This window comes from Budorcas taxicolor, chromosome 1 (genome assembly GCF_023091745.1).
Source record: "Budorcas taxicolor isolate Tak-1 chromosome 1, Takin1.1, whole genome shotgun sequence".
NCBI classification, from domain to species: domain Eukaryota; kingdom Metazoa; phylum Chordata; class Mammalia; order Artiodactyla; family Bovidae; genus Budorcas; species Budorcas taxicolor.
Window position 1 is genome coordinate 132,342,158 of NC_068910.1, and position 24,546 is coordinate 132,366,703.

A 24,546-nucleotide genomic window follows, 5' to 3' on the forward strand; every position below is an offset into this window, starting at 1 on the left:
GTCATGCCCATGAGCCCTCTGCTGATGCAGGCAGGCTCAGGGCAGTAGTTCCCATCTGTGGTGCACGTCAGAATCAGCAGGAGCATCCCAAAATGCTGATGTCCAGGCCCACTGCAGATAGCCTGGGTACCAGGGTTATATAAGAACTCCTAGACACGCCTTCACCCCCTCCGTGCCTCAAGTTCTGTTGGGTGACTGGAGGTTAACCCACCCCGAAAGTTGATGTCTCAGTGCTGAGCGTTCGAGGTGAAAATAGAGCTGCCACCCGCACTGTGATACAGGGCAATCAACTATAAGGAAGTTTATAACACACTGTGAGAACTGCTCTTTCGTGGGGTTGCTTGGAACAGCATGAAGAATACTGTTTGGAATTTGTGTAGTTAGCCATGCTCATATTTACTGTCCTTATATTTGAGCTTGCCTCCTGGAGAGTCTCTCAGGTCTTTCCCACGTCTTACAGCTGGAAAGAGGGAAGTGGGAGGACTCAGGAGGAGGAAAAAAGATACCAGAAGAAAAGGGAGAAGAAGAAAGGGGACCAAGGATGAGAGGGAGAAGCAAAAGCAGACAACAGGGAACCTTCCTGACATTACCAGACAGACCAGCAGGGAACCCATAAGGAGGGCAAAGATGGAAAGCAGTGTTTCCTAAGATCACACTCCCAGGCTCAGAGCCCCGTGCCAGCAGGGGACAAGCTCACCTTGGTCAAGGGAGGGAGCCCTGGCTGTCAAGAGTCAGCATTCCCTATGGAACATGCAAATGGGAACTAGCCACCTGCTTCCCACAGTGCTGGGCAGCGGGGGTGAGAGAGTCAGGAACATTCAGTAAATATCTGAGTATTAAAACAGACGAGGCCCCTGTCCTCAAAGAGCTGACTGACAAGTTGAAAGACAGATAGATAAACCTACTGAAATAAAATTACAAACCAGTATGAGTGCTCCAGAGGAAAAGAAGAGGGTGTTTCAGAGTGACTCTGATGTTAAATGCAGAGTGTCAGATGTTGCAGAGGCAGGGCTCCTTCCTCGGCAGCAAGGGGTACAAGCCTACCCTGCTCACCCAGGATTCAGTGACGATCACTCTCCCTTGGCTGCCTCCGTCATTCGGGTGTCAGGACCAAGGCGCTTCTGAGCTGCTGCTACCCTTTGGGAGCCTGTCAGAGGATGGCCAGGTCCCTCTCAGGCAGCGTGGTGAAATGGTTACAAGAAAAGGGACTTGGCCAGAGGAAGATTGGGGGCTTGGGCCTGTTAAGTGAACAAACAAACAGCAAAGGAAAACGGCAACCCACTCCAGTATTGCCCGGGAAATCCCACAGGCAAAGAAGCCTGGTGGGCTACCGTCCATGGAGTCAAAAAAGAGTGGGACACATGAAGTTCTCCAGGCAAAGATACTGGAGTGGGTTGTTGCTCCCTTCTCCAGGGGATCTTCCCAACCCAGGGATCTAATCCAGGTCTCCCACACTGCCGGAAGATTCTTTACCATCTGAGCCACCAGGGAAGCCCAAATCACTACACTAATCCCCAAAAGCAAATGCGAAAATAAAATCTTGAAAATCCACTTAGCAAAAGAATGGCACTTGGGCAGCAGTTTCATTTTCCTTTACTTTTCTTGAGAAGAGTGACAAACGACAGCAGTGGCTTTGAAGCAGGATATTTGGGGTACTTGTTAGGATGATGGTGGTTTGGGTGAGCTGGGCTCTAAAGACATCCTAGAGTAAACGCTAAACTGCTCTACCCACCAGATGCGACTCTACAGAAAGATCCCAGATTTGACCTCCGAGAAGCGATGCTGATGTGTACCCAGCCACCTCTCCCTTCCTGCCTCTGTTCCACCTATGCCACCAGAAGCCTGGATATGAAGGAGCCTGACACCCAGACCTCAGCTACCCGGCATTGTGTCCGACCCCTCTTCAGGTCTGCATCCCTCCTGACCCATCCTGAAGACCACTCAGGGGCCCTTCACAGGTAAACATCTGATTCCAGTTGTCCTCTAAACACTTTCACACTGTCCCCTCTCGCAGCATCGCTGCAGGCTCCGGAAGTGACAAATGATTTAATGCCTATCTGAGCCAGACACCCCATGGGAAGGAGGCATCACAAATGAGAAACCACATGTTCCACAACCACCCAAGACAACTGCTTGAGAGCAGCTGTGCCTTCTACAGCCTCTTTAGGTACTATGGGGTAGACTCAGGCTGGGTTCATATGCGCAAAGGGCACTGGATTTGGAGTCAGGGATCTGTATTTGTGCAGCAGCTCCTAAGCTAACTAACTGGCTGTGTGACCGGAATGAGGTCACTCAACCTCTCTCAACCCCTACTTCCTCCTCTTCAACACAATATCAGCAGCACAGGTCTGTAATTATGAGAGCTCTCACATGCATTACCTTGTCTGGGCACCCAGCAACAGATTCTGTCAGTCAGGAACTTCTCCTCAGTTTAGAGAGGGAATGGACTGAGCGAGAGTAAGGCGACTCAGGATCACCCAGCCAGGGCATTCTCCTGGGCCCCAAAGCCAATGTCTGCTCCTTCTTAACTCATCACCTCCTCAGGGCAGTAGTGAGGAGCAAGTAAGATCACACATGGTAAAGCCCTTTGTCATCTACAAAATGCTAATCAAAGGTCAAAGTAGTTGAGTCTTTTGGCTGATATTCAAGCCATATATATATATATATATATATATATATATATATATATAACAAGACAAAAAATACACTTCTTCACATCATCCCACTAGTCTAGAAACAACTGTACTGATGACAAACATATGTCATCAGATAGGAGGGAGGGGCCAGGGTTCTGAGTTTGCCACAGAGTTCTGTCCTTGATGCATTTTTAAAAATATTTATCTATTTAGTTGGCTGCACTGGGTCTTAGTTGCAGCATGTGGAATTGTTTTTTTTCCTTTCAAGCTGTGGCATGCAAACCCTTAGCTGTGGCATGTGGAATCTGGCTCCCTGACCAGGGATTGAACCCAGGTACCCTGCATTGGGAGCACAGAGTCTTAGCCACTCAACCACCAGGAAGTCCCTGTACCTGATGCATTTTTGCCCCAGTAAAGTGATCACTCCCCTCCCTAGTGTTCAAGTCAAACCGGATTAGAATCTCACTTTCTCCACTCTCAATTTGGATTTTTCCTAGAAAAGGATCCTCAGGCAAAGATTTGAAAGAAGTGGTTTGCCTGGGAGGTGACCCCAGAAAATATTAAAGAATGGAGAAATGAAAAAAAAAAAACAGGGGAAGAAGAAAAAGAGAAAGGAAAGATGGAAGGAAGATCGGAGAGGGAGGAAGGAAGGGAAGGAGGGAGAAAATAAAGAAGGAAGGAAAAAAAAAGAAAAATAATTTTCCAACCTGTATCACTGTGGACAACCAGAGCTGTATCCTGCAGGCCTGGGGGCTAACAAGAAGGCTTGTCTCAGTTATACTCCCGCCACACCAGGGTCAAGGGAGCTAGGGTATCTATCCACTAGCACCCAGGAGTCACTGGTTGAGAGCTGCTCTGGGGATGGGCACTCCTTCCCCAGCACTTCTGACCTGCCCCACAAGCAAGCAGAGAGGCTCAGGGCCAGAGAAAGCCCTCAGGTGCTGACAGCTGGCAGTCTGGCTGGCAAGAGTGAAAGGTACATGCCCAGGGAATATGGGCAGGCGCCGAACCATCTGCTGTGCTTGCTCACTGAGTGACCTTGGGAAAGTTACTTACCTTCTCTTATCCTATATTCTGCAGCCCTGAAATAGGGATGAGAATGTCTTTCTCTTAGGGTTAATACTAAGTGAGGTCATATATGTAAGGGATTAGTTTAGTGCCAAGCTCGCAATAAAAACTCAACATATAGTCATTGTTTTTAATCGACATTCTATAAAGTCTTCCTCCTTTTAGATAGTAGGAAACAAAGCAAACTGGGGAACTCTGTTTGGCCCCAGGATGCTCTTAACAGCCCATCATTACTTTCTTGTAGGCAGCCAGGCCCTCAGCGAATGGACCAGCTCCCCCACCAAAGGTCACAATACAGAGCCCAACAGGCTCCAACGTCTAATGACAACAGAAAACCCTTAAAGGAAACAGAAACTAGATACAGGAGGCATATCCCCGCTCCCTTCCAGTCCATCATTTTACTTTATAAAGAATTTTGAATGCAGACAGAGAATGAGACTTCTAATGCAGGCTGCTCGGTCTCCTTTTTGAGGTAGAAGAGCCCCCAAACAAACAAGCGCCCACATCTAGATGACCTTGCCTAGGCCTATCCCTGAGGCAGGGGTCTGGATGCTGAGATCCTCCCAGCCCCTCAAGCAGTGTGTCCCAAAGTGAGTTCCAACATACACTAATGCCTCTGCTATGCTCCCTCAAAAACTGGCTCTGGGGTCAAATATGTCTGATAATGGCTTCATGCAAAACCCCCCTCTTGGCAAATTCTATGGCATATTAACATATGAAAAGCTTTAAAGTTCTACAATAAAGAATTCTGATCAAGCCAGTATTTCCTAAACTTACCTGACACAGGACTGAATGTGTGTACGTGAAACACTGAGCAAAATCCCTCCAAAGGACAGTTAGTGGGAGCATCTGGGCTAAAGGCAATGCTAGGGGCTGGGGCTCGGGCTGAGTCATCTTTGGACCCTCATGGCCTAGCACAGCACCTGGTACACAGTAGGCACCTAATAAATGGTTGCTGTCTGAATGAATGGGGAGAAGGCTGAAAGAATGACTTAATAATGGTTTTCAAATCCGTGAAGGGATATAGTACCGGCACTGCCAGGCAACAGCTCTCTGTTTCCAAGAAGACACACGTTCTAAATTGCAGCAGGAGGTACTCTGGAAGCCCTGCTCGGAGTTTAGGATAACAATCCACCAAAATAGGCTCCAAGCCGAGCCGCATCGCTTCCTTCTGTGGAGGTGTTGGTCTAGCACTTCAGAACAGCCGAGACTCTGCGTGCAGCCGTCCACCCACCCCACCACCCGTTCATTCATTCATTCAAACCCTCACTGAACACCTACTACGTGTCATGTACCGAGGTCCCTCAGGATCCCTTCCAAGAGCCAAGTGGGACTGTGGCAACCTGTGAGACAACCCCCAGGAAGCCCCTAAGGAGACGGAAGAGGAGGCCACCCAATGTGAGATCAGGAAGCCTCAAAGCCCAGAAGCAAGAGCCAATAACCCTCCCAGAGCAAGAAGTGTGTGTGGGGGAAGAGTGTCCAGGCTGACACATGAGGCAGGCCCAAAGAATAAAGCCACTACTGTCTCCCAGTGTTTGCTTGTTTACCCCCCTCTTCTTGTGACTATATCCCATTGTTCCCGACAGCATCCCTGCCCCCACTTCCAAGCTCTTCCCCTCCCCACACTCACAGCTCCAATCTCCTCTTCCTTGCCTGACATCCTACTGTTCCTCCTTCAAACCATCTCCTAGTTCCTAACCTCTTGCTTACCCCTGATCTCACTTTCCACATTCTGTACCATCCCTTCTGGACCTGCAAGTCTGCAGTGATTTGGTGACTTTTAAACAGAGACCAAGTTAGGCATGACGACGGACATCCCAAAAGATTCAGCAGGCATTCATGCTGTAGCAAGACACGAAACCATAAAATTCAAGGGTTGGATATGAATTAAATGGTTATCTTGGCCAACGATCCCAAACCTAAGAGTTGGTCATCAAGATCAGCTAGAGAGCTTTGAAAACTAGATCCAAGCTGGCAGAAAATATAGATCCCTTCCTGGGACCCACCCCAGACCCTCAGAAGCAGAGTCTTTCATTTCCTCAGTCCAGTCTCCCCTTGAACACCTCCACTGACACAGTTGGCTACCCCAGAGGGCTTTTGGTGTAATGGCTACAACCCCAAAGGCTGGAAAGTATCTTCTACCTGGAGAAGGAAATGGTAACCCACTTCAGTATTCTTGCCTGGAGAATGTCATGGACAGAGGAGTCTGGCAGGCTGCAGTCAAAAGAGTCCCAAAGAATCACATATGACTGAAGCAATTTAGCACGCACACACCTGAAGCTGAAATCTGTCTACTGTTTTTACCCATTTACCCCAACTCTGCCTTTGGGAGCAACCAAAAATAAGTTCAGTCCCTCTTCTAACATCTGATAACAGGGATCCCAGCAATAAATAACACTGCCCATGTTTCTACTTTCTTACCTTGCTACAGTCTGCTGTCCTCCCAGCTAAACATCTCCCACTCTTTCAAACATTCTCTCAGAAGTCAAGGTTTCCAATCCCGTGACCAAACTAGTACCCTCCTCTAAATTCTAGAATCAAACATAGAATCTCAGATGCGGCCTCAGTCTTCCTATCAACCAGATATGCCCACAAGCCTAACCAAGACCCTGCTGGCCTTTTCCAACAGCTAGACCAAAATGCTGCTTCCCATGAAGCTCATGGTCTATTAACTAGAAACTCTCAGATTTTGTTCATGACGTTGAAAGAGAGTTCTTCCCTGTCCTGGATTTGAATGTTACCTGGAGAAAAGAGGTGGGTGGGAGGGGAGTGGGGGGAGTAGAGCTTTCCAATTATCTTCATGGAGTTTTGCGTTTGGGAGAGAAAATCAACACTGACCTGCCTTCCACTAGCAAGCTCCTCCCACCTGATAGGCATGGAGGAAAGAAGGATATGCTCAAGTGTAACTTATGTAACTGCACCCAAAGAATTTCTGGGCCACAATCACATGGGACTCCGAGAGAAAACTGTTTTCATTCCCAACACAGAGGATGCTCCCGGGAAGTAAATGACCATTGGCCAGATCTACCACAAGATAAATAAAGTTAACAGAGGTGCCAAGCAGGCCGCCATGACTGAAAGTCATCCGGCAAGAGGCCGTACACTCACAGAGAGGCTCTCACCTCCGTCCCCCAACACACACCCCTCCCCTGTCTGGGCCCGAGTGGTGCTCCACAGCCCTGCATCCTCTGATACAGTGACCGTGGCCAGGACCTGTCTGCACAGGACAGCTTCTGTCCAGGCCTTTTACACTGATTTTCAAAACTCTTCTGTGAGGTTGGGCAGGTTTTGGTGCTGGGGTTTAATACGTTGTCTGTGTCCTCTTTATAGACAGACATGAGCACACTGCTCTGTGCTCCACAGCACACAGACCTCATGCTCTTGCTCCAGATTAAAACTTAGATAGAATTATTAACAGTCAACATTCCCAAAGTACAGCAGCTGACTGTTCTGCTCCTTGGCCAGGCCTCTGCCATTCCTGAAGTCCTCCCCACAGGCATCGAGACACCCCTGTCTAGATATGCCTAGACGACCTCCTATCTAGAAGCCTTGCTTGACCCCCACCCTGAGGCTTCTGCCCCGCTCCAAGCACCCCCTTCCCATTGCAGAGATAAGGAGGCCACATAATCGAAAACAATTAGCAAATACAATTAGCACTGAGGCAAAACAAGCAGACCCTCCCTGGCTACAAACTCAGAGCCAGCACCCCCACCCCAACCTACTGTTGCTGCTGGGGTTCACTATGGCCAGATCGCTCCTGTCCTGAAATGTGGGTGATGGGGAAAGTAACAGGGGTAGACGACCCCTGGTGTCATGCTGAAAGTGTGTGTCCTTCTCCACACCACCCAGCAAGCAGGGAGGTAGTGGCAGCCAGCAGGGCACACAGAGCAGACACGGTGACCCACCACACAGGCCTCTGGGCCAAGTTCCAGAGCGAGGTGGCAGCTCACCACAGGGCTCACCAGATGGCTGAGTGAGTGGGCAGCTAGGGCTTTCGAAAGGGAAGGGTGAAACTCCTTGGGGGCAGGGGAACTGACCACTCAAGTCTAGCCCCCAGGTTCATTATGGAAAGTAGGGGCACGTGCATCCAGGGTACTTCCCTGGGGAGCCAGAGGTCAAGGTGAGAAGGTCGATCGAGGCCCAGAATCAGAAATGCAAACAGCCACAGGAAGTCAGCCACGAACAAAGAATAAACAGGACAGAGCTGTGATGATTTCCTTTCAAAGTCAACACAAAGGCTTCCCTCAGCCCACCTCCATAACCCAGGCCAGCACACACAATAGATACACACACACAAACACACACGTGCACACAAATGTTCACGCACATGCACACACATGCACATACATACTACAGCTTGCCCACATGACAGACAGACACCCACCCTTCAGCCACAGTAATCATTTCTTGGTCTGCTTCCCCACCCCCATCCAGCCCAAGTACGGACACTCACATGTGCTCATGGTCACAGAACATCACCCACGTAGCACAACTGCCATTCTGATCACTGGAACAACTGGTGACAGTTGTGGGTTCAAACAGGCACAAAGGAGGAAATGCAGAAAATCACTGAGTTTCTTCAAAAGGGACAGAGGGAAGCAAGGAAGGAGCTGAAGACAGGTTGGGTAGGGATGGGTCAGCCCACACCACAAGCGCAACCTCTGACAGCTCTCCCAGGCTCACAGGGACCCACACGGGGTCAGAATCTTCTTCTCAGAAACTGTATCAGGTGGGTTTAATGCTGCTGCAGACTAATAATACCCCACATCTGAACAGGACTCTCTACTTTTCAAAGCACTCTTCTATCCATTATCACTTCCTAGTAACACTGGACAAGCAGAGACACTCATCTCCTTCGCCAAATGACTGTCCATCCCCATAAGACCCAAAGATGTTTTCTCCAAAATAATCTCTAATAGCTAAGCATATGTAATAGTTGTGTGAGCATACTTGTTTGTGTGTGAGTGCATGCAGAGGCTTTATGTACCAGAGTGGGAAACAGTCAAACAAAAATGAGGTTGCCATGGCAACAGGCTCCGGCATCATTGCAGCCTATTAACACAAGTGAGGAATGTGTTTGGCAGATGCTTGAGTGTTATTTATGGTATGGGTGTAGCAGAGGGACTTCTAACAGGCTAAGAAGGAAAGAAAAAAAAAAAACAACCCATGACGCTCCTACTGTATCCCACCAAGGAGACGACAGTGAGACGAGCACAGAAGGCGAGGCTGAGAGGCTGCAAAACAGGGAGTAAGAGACGGGGAAGCAGAAAAGCAGGCAGGCAGAGGAGAGGAGAGCAACAGGGGACTGGAGGAGGAGGAAAGTGAAAGGAAGTGAGAGAAAAAGAGCAGGGTGGGGGTGAATACCAGGGGAAGAGCTGGAGCAAGGGATACAGCAAAAGGAAGAAACATCATCCCCCCGAAAGGGCTGCCCCACCTTGCCTCTCAGTTTCTTCTTGAGTAAAAACCATCAGGAGGCATCAGATAAGATACTAAATGTTTCTCCCTTCTAACTGAAGCGAAGCACAGAGCCCAAGACAGAAGAGGGACAGGGAAAGAATAAAATACTGAGATCAGATACTGATGTTGAAGATCTGAGCTGTGGGACAGCTGGCAAGGGGACCAGTCTCTCATGAGAACTGAAAAAATGCCAACAGATTCCTGAGGGCCTACTCTGTGTCCAAGGTCACAGAGGCAAATTCCCAAAGCCCCAGTATTAAAAACCACACACTGGTGGCCCATTTACCTGGATGTGTATCTTCATTAAAGATAAGAACAAGGCACCTAACGGAGGCCATTCTCCAACATCTGCCACTCTGGGGTAGCCTGAGGCAGAGGGTAATGCTTGATTGTCTCACTGATATTTCCCACCATCCAATAAGATTTGCTCAAGAAGCACAAAGTTTATATCAGACATAATTAGACAGGCAAATGAAATACAAACCAAAAAAAGATACAGTTTTGTCTTAAGTCAACTAGAAAGAATGCTTGCATTCTGATTATCATGGACCATTTCTAACGAGCTCTGCTTTACTCAGCACAGCGGGTCACGAGAAGTTAAGTGCAAATATATGCAAGAGCCTACAGACAGGGGAAGGTCTGAAGACCACAACTTGATAAAAGAAGCATGAGTGGGGAGGTGTGGAGCTGGGGAAAGAAGGGAGAGAGACTGGGCTGAGGAACTAGATGGGGAAGTCAGTCAGCCAACTCTGCTGGTGCAGTGGCATCTTCATGCTAAGATGGAGATGGACACCCCAGGTCCAGCACAGCCATCCTGGGATCTGACTCCAGTCTCCTAAAATCACACCTCGGATTGTCTAGGGCTGTAATCAGGCCCTGAGTCTCAACTCTGGTTTCAGTAAATACTCTGAATGATGCTCCATGTGGATGCCATGCCTGTCTTTCTGCAGAAAAGCCATACCCACCCAAGCAACCTGCCTCCCATTCAAGCCAGGAACAACCCTCAAAGATAAAATACTCATATGCTTGCTTGTGTCCCCAGCTCAAAACACTTGGAGCCTTTATAAGCACTAACAATAGTAGTTAACTTTTTAAAAATCAGCTCTCAATAGGTTTTTCTCTTAAGTTTAAAGATGATCTCTAAAGATTTTTTTTCCTTCTGATCCCAGATCAGAAAAACTTCTTTAGCATCAACAACCCCAATTACTTCACTCATTGGAATATAAGCAGTTAAACAATTATGAAATCCCTATATATTCTATACAGTGCTAGATAAGGCAGAGATGGTAGAGAAGGAAAAACACATACACCTCAGGAATTTTGCATCCAAGGGGCTTACACTGGATAGGGAGTAAAACCAGGGGCACTCGAGAATAAGTAAGTGCCCCACCCTGTGGCTCTGACTCTGTTGCTGGCCATGCAGAAGAGGGAGAGGCTGGCATGGCTGGAATGGAAGGAGGGCTCCTTGCAGAGGTGAGGCTTGGCACAGAGGGGGTAGAACTGGAAGGGGCATGCATTATCCTCTCATTTGCTAGACAAGGAACCTAGGGCCCAGAGGGGCTGCAGATCCCCTCCTTCCCAGTCACAGAGTGCCGTGGGGGTACACCTAGAGCCCAGCACCATGAAGCCCACACTGGCACTATTTTGAGAAAGCCAGGGGGTACAGGAGAGCCCCTCAAGAAACACGCAGTCCTCAATAGGACTGAAGTCCGAGAAAAGGCACTAAAAGTGGGGAGGCAATGACCGGAATTCAGTTAGTTAAGAAGTTCTGTAGAGGAAGCAGATGCCCAGAGAGAGGTAGGGGGTACAGTAGGATCTGCGGTCAAGAGACTAGACTGCAGCAAGGGCCCGTTTGACTCTCACAGCCAAGCTGCAGCACAAGCAAGTAGGCTGAGCAGGGGCCAGTGGCCGAGGCCCACGGCGCCACAGACAAGGGCACTGCTAAGGGGAGAAGGTGTGCATGTCAGAAGAGCCAGTCTCATCAAGGTCACCATGGCAAGCATGCCTTCCTCTCATAAGTCTTCAGAGGAATCACCAGTTAACCAGGCAGAAGTTTTATTTCCTCCTGACCCCATCATTCGAGGCTCACCTAACTCATCCCAGGAGTGATAAAAAGCCCCTGCCACAAGTAATAACCAGGAGCACCCACATGAAGGGGTCCTGACATATGACACTAGCTTTCTGCTCAGGCCAGGAGAGGACTGTCACCACCCACAAAGGTTGCTTCCATTTTTGCTTTAGGCAGCTTGTGGGCAGTTTCACAAAAGAAAGTGTCATTTGTCAGTCTTCCCTCAATCTCAGGTATATTTCCAGCTTTCAAACCCCCAGTCTCAGGCAACTGGCAGGGTTACCCTTTCTTCTCCCTAAGACTAGGCAAGGAGTTCCTAGGGTTTCCCCTCATCAATCCTCCATCCAGGACTCAACTGACTCACAACATCCAGGACTCACTACAAACTATCAGTGGCTCTCCCCAGGGAGAGGTTGGAGAGGGATTAGAGGGTTCCAGTCACTTCAGTAGGGGGCCATACATACAGGGACAGAAGCACAGAAAGAGGAGGGGACCTCTCCAAAGAATTTTTTCCTCCAACCCGCCTTCCTCATTAGCATCCCTACAACAATGGATAGGGTTTGGTGTGTCTTCTATCAGCAGGAACATTACATAGAAGAGCATCCTTTTTGTAAAGGAAGATGCTGGGGCTCAGAGTGGGGGGTCAGAGGCTAGAAGACACCACAGCTGACTGAGCCATGTCTCTCGGGATCTTCTCACCAGTTTAAAGGGTGAAGGTGGCTTGCCTCTCTTTGGAGTCAGGCCAAGGCCTGCACACCCTACTATCCAGTCCCTGTGCCCAGGTGGGCCCCTACCTGCTTGAGCAGGAACTGATCCTGGGCGTTGGTGCGCAGGGCGATGGCCAGGTGGAGGGCGGACAGGAGCACCCCGCTGAGTACCGCAGCCCGCATGCGCACGGGCAGGAGCGTGTAGATCGCATAGATGAAAAACACAGTCCACCAGATGCCCTCGGAGGCACTGCGCGGCTGGGGCAGCAGCAGGCCCACCACCTGGACGGCCAGCACCACGGCGATAAGCGCGTAGCAGGCCAGGCCCATGTGGTCCTGGTGGAAGGCGGCACGGTTGCAGAGCACGGCCATAACGAGGATCACACCCACGGCGGCCGCTAGGACGGCCAGATAGGGCAGCTGCAGCGGGGGCCGTGCCGCGTGGAAGGCCAACATGACTAGGCACACGAGCACCAGCACAGCCATGAGCATCGTGAGGCTGCTCTGGTTCAGACGGAAGAAGTAGCGCTGGTACAGCCGCTCCAGCTTGTCCGATGGGAACTTCTTCGAGCGGAATATCTGCAGCAGTGCCAGGCAGCAGGCGCCCAGCGACAGCACCGCGCCAGGCCCCGCGCCCGAGCCTGCCGAGCTGCCCCCATCCCCGGACCCTTCGTCTTCCTCGACGGCGCCGGCCTCCAGATCTTCGGCGGCGCGGCCCTTGCCACGCCGCTCCTCCAGGCCTAGCTCCACCGAACGGGGGCGCACCTCCGTTCCTCCCGCTGCGGCGGCCGCAGCCGCCGAACCGCCGCCGCTGCCCGCAGGGGGCGCCCGGGTGCTGCCCCCGCCGGCCGCACCCCTCCGCTGCCGCCGGCTGCCGCGACCGCAGTCGTCGCCGCCGCGCTCCTGCCAGGCCGACTTGGAACGGAAGCTGAAGCCGAAGCCCCCGGCCAGGGGGTCATCGCCACTCAGCGGAGGATCGTCTTCGTCGTCGCTGCGCCAGCGGCTGGCCAGGCGCTGTTGCTGCTGCGGGGTCACCGCCCCCCCAGGTCTCTTGGTGGAGCCGCGGGCCGAACCCCCGGGGGCTTGGGGGTAGCCATTGGCGCGGGAGTCAGCCTCTCCCCACGCGGAGCGGTGTTCCGGGCCTCCCCGGGACGCCGGCGCCGCCGCTGTCTGCGCCGCGTAGCCCGGGGGGCTCACGCTTTTGGAGCTGGACATCCCCCCCTCGGCCTCGTCGTCTTCTTCCTCCTCCCCCGGGGGCCGGGCCGGGGGTCTCCAAGGGGAAGGTGGACGGCCGAGCAGGGGGACCAGGCTGGGGTCACACGTCGGGGGCGGCCCGGGGCCCTGGGCAGTAGCGGGGCATCTTGGCACCCCCGTCCTGAGCGGAGAAGGAGGACAGCGGGAGAGCGAGCGGGAGGCAGGCACAGCCCCGAGGTGAGAAGTGGTTGAAAATCCGCGTCGGGAGCCCCAGGTCCGAGAGGGAGTTGGCTCCGAGCTGGGGCAGCGGGGACTGCTCGAGCTGCTGAGCCGCGCGCAGAGGGACGTCCGGACTCCTGGCTCGCGTCGAGCTCGACAAGGACCGGAGTTGCAGACGAGGCGGGACGGAGAGGTGTCCTTGCGGGCGGCACCTCCCCGGGGCTTGCAATGCCCGGGCGCGGCACTCGCAGACTCTGCCTAAGCGGAGACCAGCGGCACGCGCGGCGAGGAGGCAGCTAGGGCGGCTCGGCAGGGGTCCCGGCGTGGAGACGAAGCGGGCGCACTTCCCTCGCGGCGGACTGGGAGCGACTGGGAGGTGCGGGCGCCAGCCAGCATTATTTTCTTACGAGGGGTGGGGAGGTGGGATGGGGGGGTGGAGAGGACGGGGGAGGGGGCGGCGGGCGGAGCAACAGCTCCAGAGCCCTGCGGGGAGGGTCCTGGAGCCCAAGGGGGCCGTCGCCCGCATCCCCCACCACCTCCCGCGGCGAGAGTGGGAGCTTGGCCCCGGCCAAAGCCGAGCCCAGCCTTCAGCGGGTCCGCGCAGGGGGCGGGGGCGAGGACCGGCTCCTGCAGCGCGGCCCTTCCCCTCTCGCCTCCCCCTTCCCCCAAAACGGAGCGGGGCTGGCCCGGACCCGCCGGCCCAGGAGGGCTGTCGTGCCGACTCCTCAAGCCCCAGGCTCCTCGCCGCCGGCTGCGGGCCCACCGCGGCCGGGCGCAGAAGGACTAGGCTGAGGGCGGAATCCGGCGCAGCGCCGCCGCCGTTCCGCCCCAACGCAGGCGGGCTTCTCCCAAGGAGCACGGCATCCAGAGATCGAGAGCCGGGACTCAGATGCAGCCAGACGAGAGGGGCCGGCCCGAGAGCCGCTGCTGCGCCCCGGGGGCGCTCCGGGGAGAGCCGTGGGAGCCGGGCTCGCGGCGCGCCATGCACGCCTCGGGCCCTGCGCTGCTCCGGCCGCTCGCGCCGCTCCTCCCTTCTCGCCCGCTTGCCGCCGCCGCCGCCGCCGGAGCGCCCTCCGCATCCCCTCCTCCCGCCGCCTCCCCGCCCCCCGCGCCGCTCGGGCCTCGGCTCACAGCGGAGCGCGGCCGCCTCCGCCCCCGACCCCGCCGCGGCCCCCGCCTCGGCGCCCCGCCGGCATCCTCAGGCCCGGCCTCGTGAGCTGCCCTTTACCGTGAGGGCCCTGGCTCCCCTTCCTCACCTAAAATTCTCTCTGCGCCCCCTCCCTCTCTGGCGCCTGGAGCCGCATCCAGCCCGCGGTCCCTTCGCCCGACCTGGGTGGCATGCGATCCTCCCTCGCCCCTTGCTTGGGTTCCAGCGCCCCTAGTCCTAGCTCCCCTCTTTTGTATCCCCCTTTAATCCCCCATCCCCCCATTCAACCCAACTTCAGCCCCCGCGCTGCGCCCCCCTTCCCTGGCCCGGCTCGATTGGCCGCTTCCTGAGCTGTCAGACTTGAGTCCGGCGCTCTTATTGGGCGATTCCCTGGCCGGGCGGCCGTGCCAAAGGAGGGCGCACCGGGCCGGGGGCGCCCAGGCAGCGACTGCCGCAGGGAGCCGAAGACCAGAGTCCCTGGAGGGCCAGAGGGGCCCAAGAGCCAGACCCGGAAATGGACGGAGAGATGGAGAGACTGAGGATCTCTGAAGCCCAGGAAGACAGTTACGGGAAAGATGGAGATACAGTTGGTGAGGCCGATGCAACCAGGGCTGGGCGGACAGGAATGCTTTGGTGGATAGTTAAACCGAGCAAGAACCCCGCAGACAGCATTACGAACACCTGGCGTTTGTGAAGAGCTCTCTTTGCTCGTTCATATGTTGTTGTTGTTATTATTATTATTATTGAAATCTCATTTGATTCCCCTCAATAACCCTGGGTTGTGACAGGGAACAGTGCCCAGGTGATTATTCCCAGTTTACAGGTGCAGAAACTAGAGCTTCAGAGCTTTATTTGCACAGTTCTCTTGACTTGCAACGGAAAGATCTTTAGTCAGCTCCAGGCTGGTTCCTTACCTAGCAAGGTGTTTTCAGGAAGGATAGGCACCAGAGCAAGGTGGAGATGCCGCGCTGGAGGGGGACCAGATGCTCCTACACAGCGATTAAGAGGCAGGCGTGGAGAGGAATTTTCTTTGGGTTAAAGGACCTAGGCCTGTGGAATGAGGTACCTATCCAATTCTTCTTCCCCCAAGCAGTCCTGCTGGAAGTTCCTGCAGCCTAAACTCTGGACCGGTGGGGAACAGTCACCTCTAATCCCGGGAGGGAGAAACAACCTTCACTTTCTTCCTCCAGCTCTCCCTGTGGAGTTTCTGACAAAGAGACTAGAGGCCTGGGTGAGCCTCCTGTCCTTTCTCTATTGGTCATCTCTTTGGAAATTGGAAGATAAACCTTCCCAGAGTTGCAAATTGGGAGGAGAACCATTCCAAGAGATCTGAATAAACTAACCCTAGAGTATTCCAGCATTTGAGTAATCAATCCCTGATTAGCGAAGTCTTAAAAAGCCTGAAGCCTGAATTTAGCCAACAAACATTCATAGAGCACCCTCTATGTGCAAAGCACTGTGCTAGGTGCTTCAGGGATGGAGAGGTTACCCACCTCTGGTTACAGTCAGGGAGGGAGAGCAGCTAGATGCTAACTCCAGTTCAGAACACAATTCAATCAGTGTTCAACAGAGGACCAGAGTGTTTTGGGGGGTTGGAGAGACAAAGCTTTAATTCCTACTGAAGCGATTTAGCAGCAGCAGCAGGCACCTAAAAGAGGTTGAATCTGGAGCCAGCAGAATAGGAGTCAAGAGGAAAAGAGAATGGACTGATATTAAGCCACAAAAATATGTCTGTGAATCTTATTGTCATATAACCCTTTGGAGGAAAATGTCATTTTCCCCACTATAGATACGAGAAAACCAAAACAGAGAATCGAAGTTTGCCCAGTTTGTAGCAGAATGGAACCTAGGTTCAGTCTACTTGTACTCTACCACACAGCCATGTAGCAAATATGATAAGAACACCCAGACTGGCAGCTGCATGGACAGAAACCAGATGACCTGAGGTATTAAGGTGGTTGGGTTCCATCTTTGATCTCCATCTCATTCCCTAAGCTCTCCCTAGGTCATTCCTTTCCATTTTATTCACAAATTTTATATAACCATCATCTTATAACAAAAGCTATGAAGGATTAAATGTGGGGAAAATAGAAAAAAGAAAGACAAAAGAAAGCACTTATAAATTACAGCACCTAGCAAGAACCATTAACATCTTAATTTTTCTCTTAACAAAAAACGGGATTTTTACAAGGAGTTGTAGAATCTGCTTTTTATCTACTTAGCAAAATATGTGGATTTTTTTTATACCAATAAGCATCCATCTACAATACCCATTTTATTGTCTGAGCAGGATTCCATTGCATGAATATAGCAAAATTTATTTAACCAGTCTCCTACTGTTGGACATTTTTCACTGTCATAGCAGTTTATAAAAAGTTTCCACTCTTTTACTGTTATAAACAATGAGCATTTTGTAGATAAATCTTCACACACATCTTTAATTGTATCCTTAGGAGAAATTCCTACAAGTAGTATTGCTGAGCCAAAAGATAAACATCTTTTCACTAAGGTATTTCTGAAATCTGAATCTTAAGCCCCTGCCTCCCCTTCTCAGTTCCAGTCTTACCTACCCCTTGTCCACTGGAGAAATCCCTGTGAATGTTCCTTGGTATCCACCAACACCCTAGATTCATTTTGTCTTAAACTAAGGTCATTACCCAAGAAGCTTTCTCCTCGCTCTGTTTTCTCGCCCCTGGTGGAATTACCATCTGCCCAAATCCTGGATCTTAGACCAGTGAGCCCTCTTGTCCTAATTCCCAGAGTCCTGCAACCATACCCATGTCTTTTCACATCTGTCTCTTTCACATTATCTGGCTACTACCTTTGCCCAGGTCCTCCCTTCTCCTTGCCTGGCCAGTTACCAACTCTCCCTTCTTGCCATCCAGTCTGTCCTTCACTTTGTTCCCATCTGATCATACATGTCACACCCGACTGCAAACTGTCCAAAAAACTTCCTCTTCCTACCCGCCAGCTTTCAGCATCCACCACTTCCCCACATCATCTAGCCACCCCTAAAGGATTCTTTAAACCTCTGCACAGATCACTCTTCACATACACCCCCAGCACAACCAAAGCACCTCTGCGATGCCTCTCTAAAGCCTCTTCCCTCCCGCGCTCCCAACCCCAGGCTAGGCACTCCCTCCTCCTCAACTCCCAGCACACCTTGCTTTTCTCTTTTATTGCACTTGTCACATTGTATTGTCTTGACTTGTTTTCAGAACTGTTTCCACAGTCTGTTGAACTCCTTGAGGGCAGAATTGGTATCTTTCTCATTCTTGTGCCCGGTACCTGGCATATAGGAGGTACCCCTTAGCTGTTTGTTGGATAAACAAATGGTACATCTGGGGAATAGTGATGAGAATGGAGTCTGAGGGGTGGGGTGGGGTGCAGGGAGTGACTGGCAATGGTGCGTGAAGATGGAAAAGTGGGTTGGGCTCTTTAATACTCTGTTGGAGGAGCATGGGCTTCAGTTTAAAAACAGGGAAGAGTGCCTGAATTGGGGGAAAGAGGTTGGGCTGTTATGTTTTGGGAGGCAGACTCTGGCAATGTTGTAACTAGCTTGGAAAAGCAAGATTTAAAAGCAGAGAGGACTAGTCAGGAAGCTATGTCAGAGGAGGTATAGATGGAGCCCAGAAGTGACATGTGATGGGAATGATGCCTTTGGCTGGAGGACGGCTGTGAAGGGCTGACAAGGAAACCCAGGGGTTGTCTATGGCCATACCACCCTGACCGGGCCTGATCTCGTCTGATCTTAGAAGCTAGGCAGCGTCAGGCCTGGTTGGTACTTGGATGGGAAACCCAGGGGTCAATGACTGTGTTGAGGAGGAGTTCGAAAGGTCAGATGAAAACCAAGAAGGGTGGGGTCACAAGGGCAAAAGGCAGAAACTTCTTTTTTGCCTACAATGGGTCTTAGTCACGGCTCGCAGCCCTCGGGCTCTTTGTTGTTGCTGTGAGCAACCTTTCTCTGCTGCTGCTGCTAAGTCACTTCAGTCGTATCCAACTCTGTGCCACCCCAGAGACGGCAGCCCACCAGGCTCCTCTGTCCCTGGGATTCTCCAGGCAAGAACACCGGAGTGGGTTGCCATTTCCTTCTCCAATGCGTGAAAGTGAAGTCGCTCAGTCGTGTCTGACTCCTAGCGACCCCATGGACTGCAGCCCACCAGGCTCCTCGGTCCATGGGATTTTCCAGGCAAGAGTACTGGAGTGGGGGGCCATTGCCTTCTCCAAGTTTTGGTAATGGGGGCTACTTTCTAGTTGTGGCGCGTAGGCTTCTTACTGCAAATGGGCTCTCTTGTGGAGCACATGCTCCAGGGCACACTGGCTTCAGTAGTTGAGCGCATGGGCTCAGTAGTTGCAGCTCTTGGGTCCAGAGTGTGGTCTCTAGTAGTTGTGGTGCTCAGATTTGGTTGCCTTGCAGCATGTGGGATCTTCCCCGACCAGGGATCAAACCCATGTCCCCTGCGTTGGCAGGCAGATTCTTAACCAGTGGACCACTCAGGAAATCCTGAAAGGCGGAGGTTTTGAAGAGCAACTCAGGATGGGCACCTGGCTGCTGTCATCAGATAGGAGCTGACCCAAGGACCACCTCGGGGCTCTGTCTAAAGTAAGCACTTGGTTTGCAAGGAGAGGTGCCTATGCACTCCAGGGCACAGCAGACCCTTTGGGAGCTCTGCAGACCCTTTTTCCAGCCATCTGCCCCTTGTACCTCAGTTACCCTTCAGGACTTCATTCTTCATTTCCCACAGACTTCTTTTTGAAAGAATAGTTGTATTTTGGAAATTAAAATACTAATATTTTAGAATGTTTAGAAATATTTGTAGAAGTGAGTCTCAGTAATACTTTTGTACCTAAAAATACCTTCCTTCCTCACAGTGCTTCCTCAGAGTGGGATAGTGTAAGCACTATCTCACCATTAAATAGTCATGCTTTGGGATGACAATCATTCCCTAAAAGTGAATGCAGAAAATCTAGGGACAGAAAGTAGATTAGTATTTGTTTAGGCCTAGAAAAGAGGAGGAATGGGAAGTGATGGCTAATAGGTAAAAAATTTCTTTGGAGGGTGGAGTCATGAGTTAGATTATGGTGATGTTTGCACAACTTGACAAAAATACTGAAAGTCATTGAATTGCACTTTAACCCAACTGGGTGAACTTTGTGGTATATAAATTATATTTCAAGAAAGTGGTTGAGGGGCTTCCCTGATGGCTCATGGATAAAGAATCTGCCTACCAATGCAGGAGACATGGGTTCGACCCCTGATCTGAAAAGATCCCACATGCCTCAGGGCAGCTAAACCGTTGCACCACAACTATTGAGCCTGTGCCCTAGTTGGGAGCTGCAATTACTGAGCCCATGTTCCACAAGTACTGACGTTCAAGCGCCCTGGAGCCCATGCTCCGCAACAGGAGAAGCCACCAAAATAAGAAGCCTGCACATTGCAACTAGAGAGTAGCCTCCTGCTTACTACAACTAGAGAAAAAGCCCGCAATGAGGACCCAGCACGACCAAAAAAAATCTGGTTGAAAAATTTATTGCAGAAAGTTCTGGGAGATTGAAGGATTTATGCCAGGACTGCCAGTCATTGTTAGTGTAGATGAGTTTACTCAGGCTTCTCCCTCTAATGCCAAAACAAGTTTTTCTCACTGAGAGAAAGGATGCTTGCTTTTTAGGAGCAGGAATGGGTTAGGGAGAGGAACAAGAGAACACTTGAGACCACTAAGCAGCTCCAAGGCAGATGGAAGCAGAAGAGGGCATGGGCCCAGGAGCAGGAAGGAGGAGTGCAGAAATGACAGCCAGTTAGGAATTGGAAGTTAAAAATAAACTTCCCCTACTGCCTGGGAGAGTCCTGAGAGGTCTTCACAAGGAAATAAAGAACTCTAAGAACCCTAGGCATTCTCAAGGGTGGAAGAATCTTAAAGATCATCTAATTCTCCGGTTCGGTCCCTGGGTCAGGAAGATTCCCTGGAGGAGGAAATGGCAACCCATTCCAGTATTCTTGCCTGCAGAATTCCTTGGACAGGCTGCAGTCCATGGGGTCGCAAAGAGTCAAACACGACTGAGCAGCTAACACGCAATTCCCCAAAGGTATGTCACCCTCTGGATATTGGCATTTTGAGAGCAAGCCCTATGCCTGAAACTAGATGACGCACCTTTCCTTTGAGGAACTAACTTACTACCCCCAAGTTAGAGAGCAGCTAACAGCATGGAACATTGTGTGTCTGGAGGCGGGTGGTCTGTGGAGGCTTGGAGCCCCGTGTCTTTGCCACTGGGCACAGATTTGGGGATGGTAGTTTGCAATCGGCCATAGGAAACTGGGCCCTAGATTTTTCCAGACTCTACACTCACCTCCAGACCTCTGGGCCTCGGGGAACAGGAAATATTCAAAGAGCTCAGATTGTAGCTGAGGTGGAAATGGCTGATAATAGCTTGATCTGCCACTCTCGCAGGTGTTGACATTTGCATTTTAATGGAGGCGGTTAATGCCTTCAGCTGGAGGAGTGACTAATCTGTTCTTCCAACTGCTGCTGGAGGTAATGGGAGACCCTTTGTGGCCCAGGGCCTTTTAATGCCCTCTAGTCACAATACTAGATTACTCCTGATGGGCAGCTGCCAACCCTTTGGATTCTAATATCCATATTCCATGCTTTATCTTTGATCCTGTTCTTGATTTTGCTTTCTTGCACTTTCTTCTGAATCTCATTTTCCTAAAAGTATGGGAACATCCTTATGAGCCACTTATTCTTTCAACACTCGTAAACTAATTATTCATTTCAAGCGGAAAACTTGTGCTGGACACAGTTGAGTGGTAGGAGCCCAAGAAGTACACCAACAAAATGCCATCCCCAAGAAGTTGGAGGTGAGAAAGTCACAGAAAGCTAGAGAACAGCGCAGCGCCAGGGGAGATGGGCCATGCAGCTTATGCCAAGCGCTACTTGAACAAAGAGGCTGAGAACTATACGAGGAAGTGTTCTGATAGGCTTGGGTGAGCAAGAAGGGCTTCTGGGAGAGGTGAGAAGACAAAAGTATGTGTGGGAGTTGGATATACAACAACTGAATGGAGTTTTGAGGATTCAAAATATTCCTCTAGTCACAAAAGACCACATATTTTATGATCCTATTTATATGAAATGTCCAAAAGAGGAGAATCAATACAAACACAAAAGAGATCAGCGGTTGCCTAGAACTTGGAGGGAATGGTGGGGGGAGATGGGGATTAATTGCTCATGAGTACAGTGGGAGGGTGAAAGCTGTTCTGAGATTGTGGGGATGGTTCCACATCTGTAACTATACTAAAAAAATTGCATTTCATACTTTGAATGGATGAACTTTATGGAGTATAAATTATATCTTGGTAAAGCTGTTTAAAAATGGGGGCAAGTGGGATCCAGAAAGACCATTCCTTCAGTAATCCCACTTCAGTTATACCCTAGTTTCAGGTTCCTAGTCTTTTCCTGTGTGAAGGCTCTTTCTTTCTTTCTTTTTTGCTGCACTCCACAGCTTATGAGATTTTAGTTCTCCAACCAGGAATTGAACCCAAGCCCTTGGCTGTGAGAGTGTGGACTCCTAACCACTGGACTGCCAGGGAATTCTCTGAAGACTCTCTTTTTTTTGCCGCACCACATGGCATGTGGGATCTTAGTTCTCCAACCAAGGATCAAACCTACATCCCCTGCCTTGGTAACATGGAGTCTTAACCACTGTACTGCCAGGGAAGTCCCTGAAGGCTCATTTTCAAGGTAAAAAAATTTCAAGGACCTCAACGTGGTGTTTATGTACCTTTAGTTAAGAATATCAGAGAAGGCAATGGCAACCCATGCCAGTACTCTTGCCTGGAAAGTCCCATGGGCGGAGGAGCCTGGTAAGCTGCAGTCCATGGGGTCGAGGAGAGTTGGACACGACTGAGCGACTTCACTTTCATTTTCACTTTCCACTTTCACGCATTGGAGAAGGAAATGGCGACCCACTCCAGTATTCTTGCCTGGAGAATCCCAGGGACTGGGGAGCCTGGTGGGCTACCGTCTATGGGGTTGCACAGAGTCGGACACGACTGAAGCAACGTAGCAGCAGTTAAGAATATATATAGTGGTAAAAAGCTATTATAAATATATTAATTGATTTTCATTTGGTAAATGAATTAATACTTTACTAATCCCAGTAGTATTTATATATGCTAGAAAAGTGATTCTGTATTTGTAGGCAAGCATCTTATGCCTACAAACAAGGCTTAGTGGCCCTCTCTCAAAATCTCCTTGGTTCTTTGGGGTTCTTAACCCACAGTTTCAGAATCCTGGTCTGTGCTCTACTAAAGCATGTGTAATTCAGCTTCCCTGTCAGGTGACTGCCTATGGGTGGGGATCCATTAGCAGAAAATATGATACAGTTTCCATCCTACGATGTATCTGCCTCTTCAGCTGCTCAGGCAAAATGGCACCCTTTCTCCTCCCAAAACCGATGAGCTTTGCTGAGAGCAGATCCAGCACAGAAGACAGCCAGAGCCATGCTGGTTGGCAGACACTTGTCTTTAGCAAATGTAATTAAAGTCAGCAGCAAGTAAGTGCCTATTAATTTTTCATTAGAAAAGTCAAAGGCAACCTTCTTGGAAAGCAGCATCATTGAACTTCAGCCTTGGTGTTAAAGCCAGGCTTTCCCTCACCTTGTGTATCTTCTTCCATGAGTACACACACAAATGAGTCCACAGCCTGTTTATTGAGGGTGGGAGAGAAAGAGTCAGAGACCATCTCACCTATAGCCTTCAGAGGCTTTTAGTCCCATCCTCTGTCTCAGATTACCCCAATGTCTATCTGCATATGTAGTTGCCTATATATACATATATATATATATAGGCTTCCCTGGTGGCTCAGACGGTAAAGCATCTGCCTACAATGTGGGAGACCCGGGTTCAATCCCTGGGTTGGGAAGATCCTCTGGAGAAGTTTTGTGTATATATATATATATATATATGTGGACCTTTTACCGTATATAGGTGTATATGTTAGTCTCTCGGTCACGACTGACTCTTTGTGACCCTATGGACTGTAGCCCGCCAGGCTCCTCTGTCCATGGGATTCTCCAGGCAAGAGTACTGGAGTGGGTTGCCATTTCCAACTCCAGAGGATTTTCCCAACCCAGGGGTCAAAACCGTGCCTCTTGTGTCTCCTATACTGGCAGGCAGGTTCTTTACCACTAGCAACACCTGGGAAGCCCATACAATATACTGCTCTCTCCCCAGATTGTGTTTACAGACCATTTGTGTAGTTTGAATCTGACCTTAGATTCCCTTGGGAAGATGACTATTTAAAACTCTCTATGATGAATCCTTTTGTAAAGAAAATACAGTGCTTGCACTCTAATCAGTTTGTCTTTTAAGGCAAGGGCAATATTGTCAGTTAAGAAGAGAGGATTGGGGACTGGGGCCCAGTCTGGCCCTATCAGCTGACTCCTTGTTGGTAGGAGCCGATTCAACCTGCTTTAGGCATCAGTTAACTCATCTCTTTTCCTCCTTGTGCTTCCTTACAAAGGCATTTCACCTGATGAGAAAACAGTCCGCTCAACACAGAGGACTGAGGCACGAGCACTAAACTTGGGGTCAGAGTACCTGGAGGAGCTTCACCAGCCCTCCCACCTTCCATGTCTGACAAGTCACCTGTCTCCTCTCTGAACTGCAGTCCCCAGCAAGGGTGACTGCTCTCCTGCCCTTAACAATTTGTTGTGAGGATCTAGACAATGATGTTAAGTTCCTTTTCAAGTTATTCACCCTTATGTAAACCAGGCATCATTCTTAATAATAGCAAAATAATAAGCTCACTGTTAATAAAGTCAGATATCCATGTAAGAGGTTAGCATGGAAGGCGACATCTCTGGGTCGCAGGCTCTTGCACACATTTAGAGATGACTGTGATAAATATTTTTATGTCTGTGCTGCGTGTGTACCAGCTCGTCTAGTAGTCTGGGAGATCTGCTCTTTCATCTCTGCTGTGTTCAAAGCAGGGCCCCTAGGGCCATGCAGATGAGGGCTCTGTTCTCCAAGACCTTACTCTTTCAGGATTCTGA

At 50.6% G+C, this 24,546-nt stretch overlaps 1 protein-coding gene across 1 annotated transcript in view; it reads right to left on the minus strand.

The window, feature by feature from the left end:
- ADCY5 (adenylate cyclase 5) overlaps positions 1–13,151 on the minus strand; it is a 154,504-nt gene extending 141,353 nt beyond the window's left edge. Inside the window, exon 1 of the mRNA XM_052660568.1 lies at positions 12,024–13,151. Coding sequence (XP_052516528.1) covers positions 12,024–13,151 — 1,128 coding nt within the window. The remainder of the gene's footprint in view (positions 1–12,023) is intronic.
- Between the last annotated feature and the right edge of the window lie 11,395 nt (positions 13,152–24,546).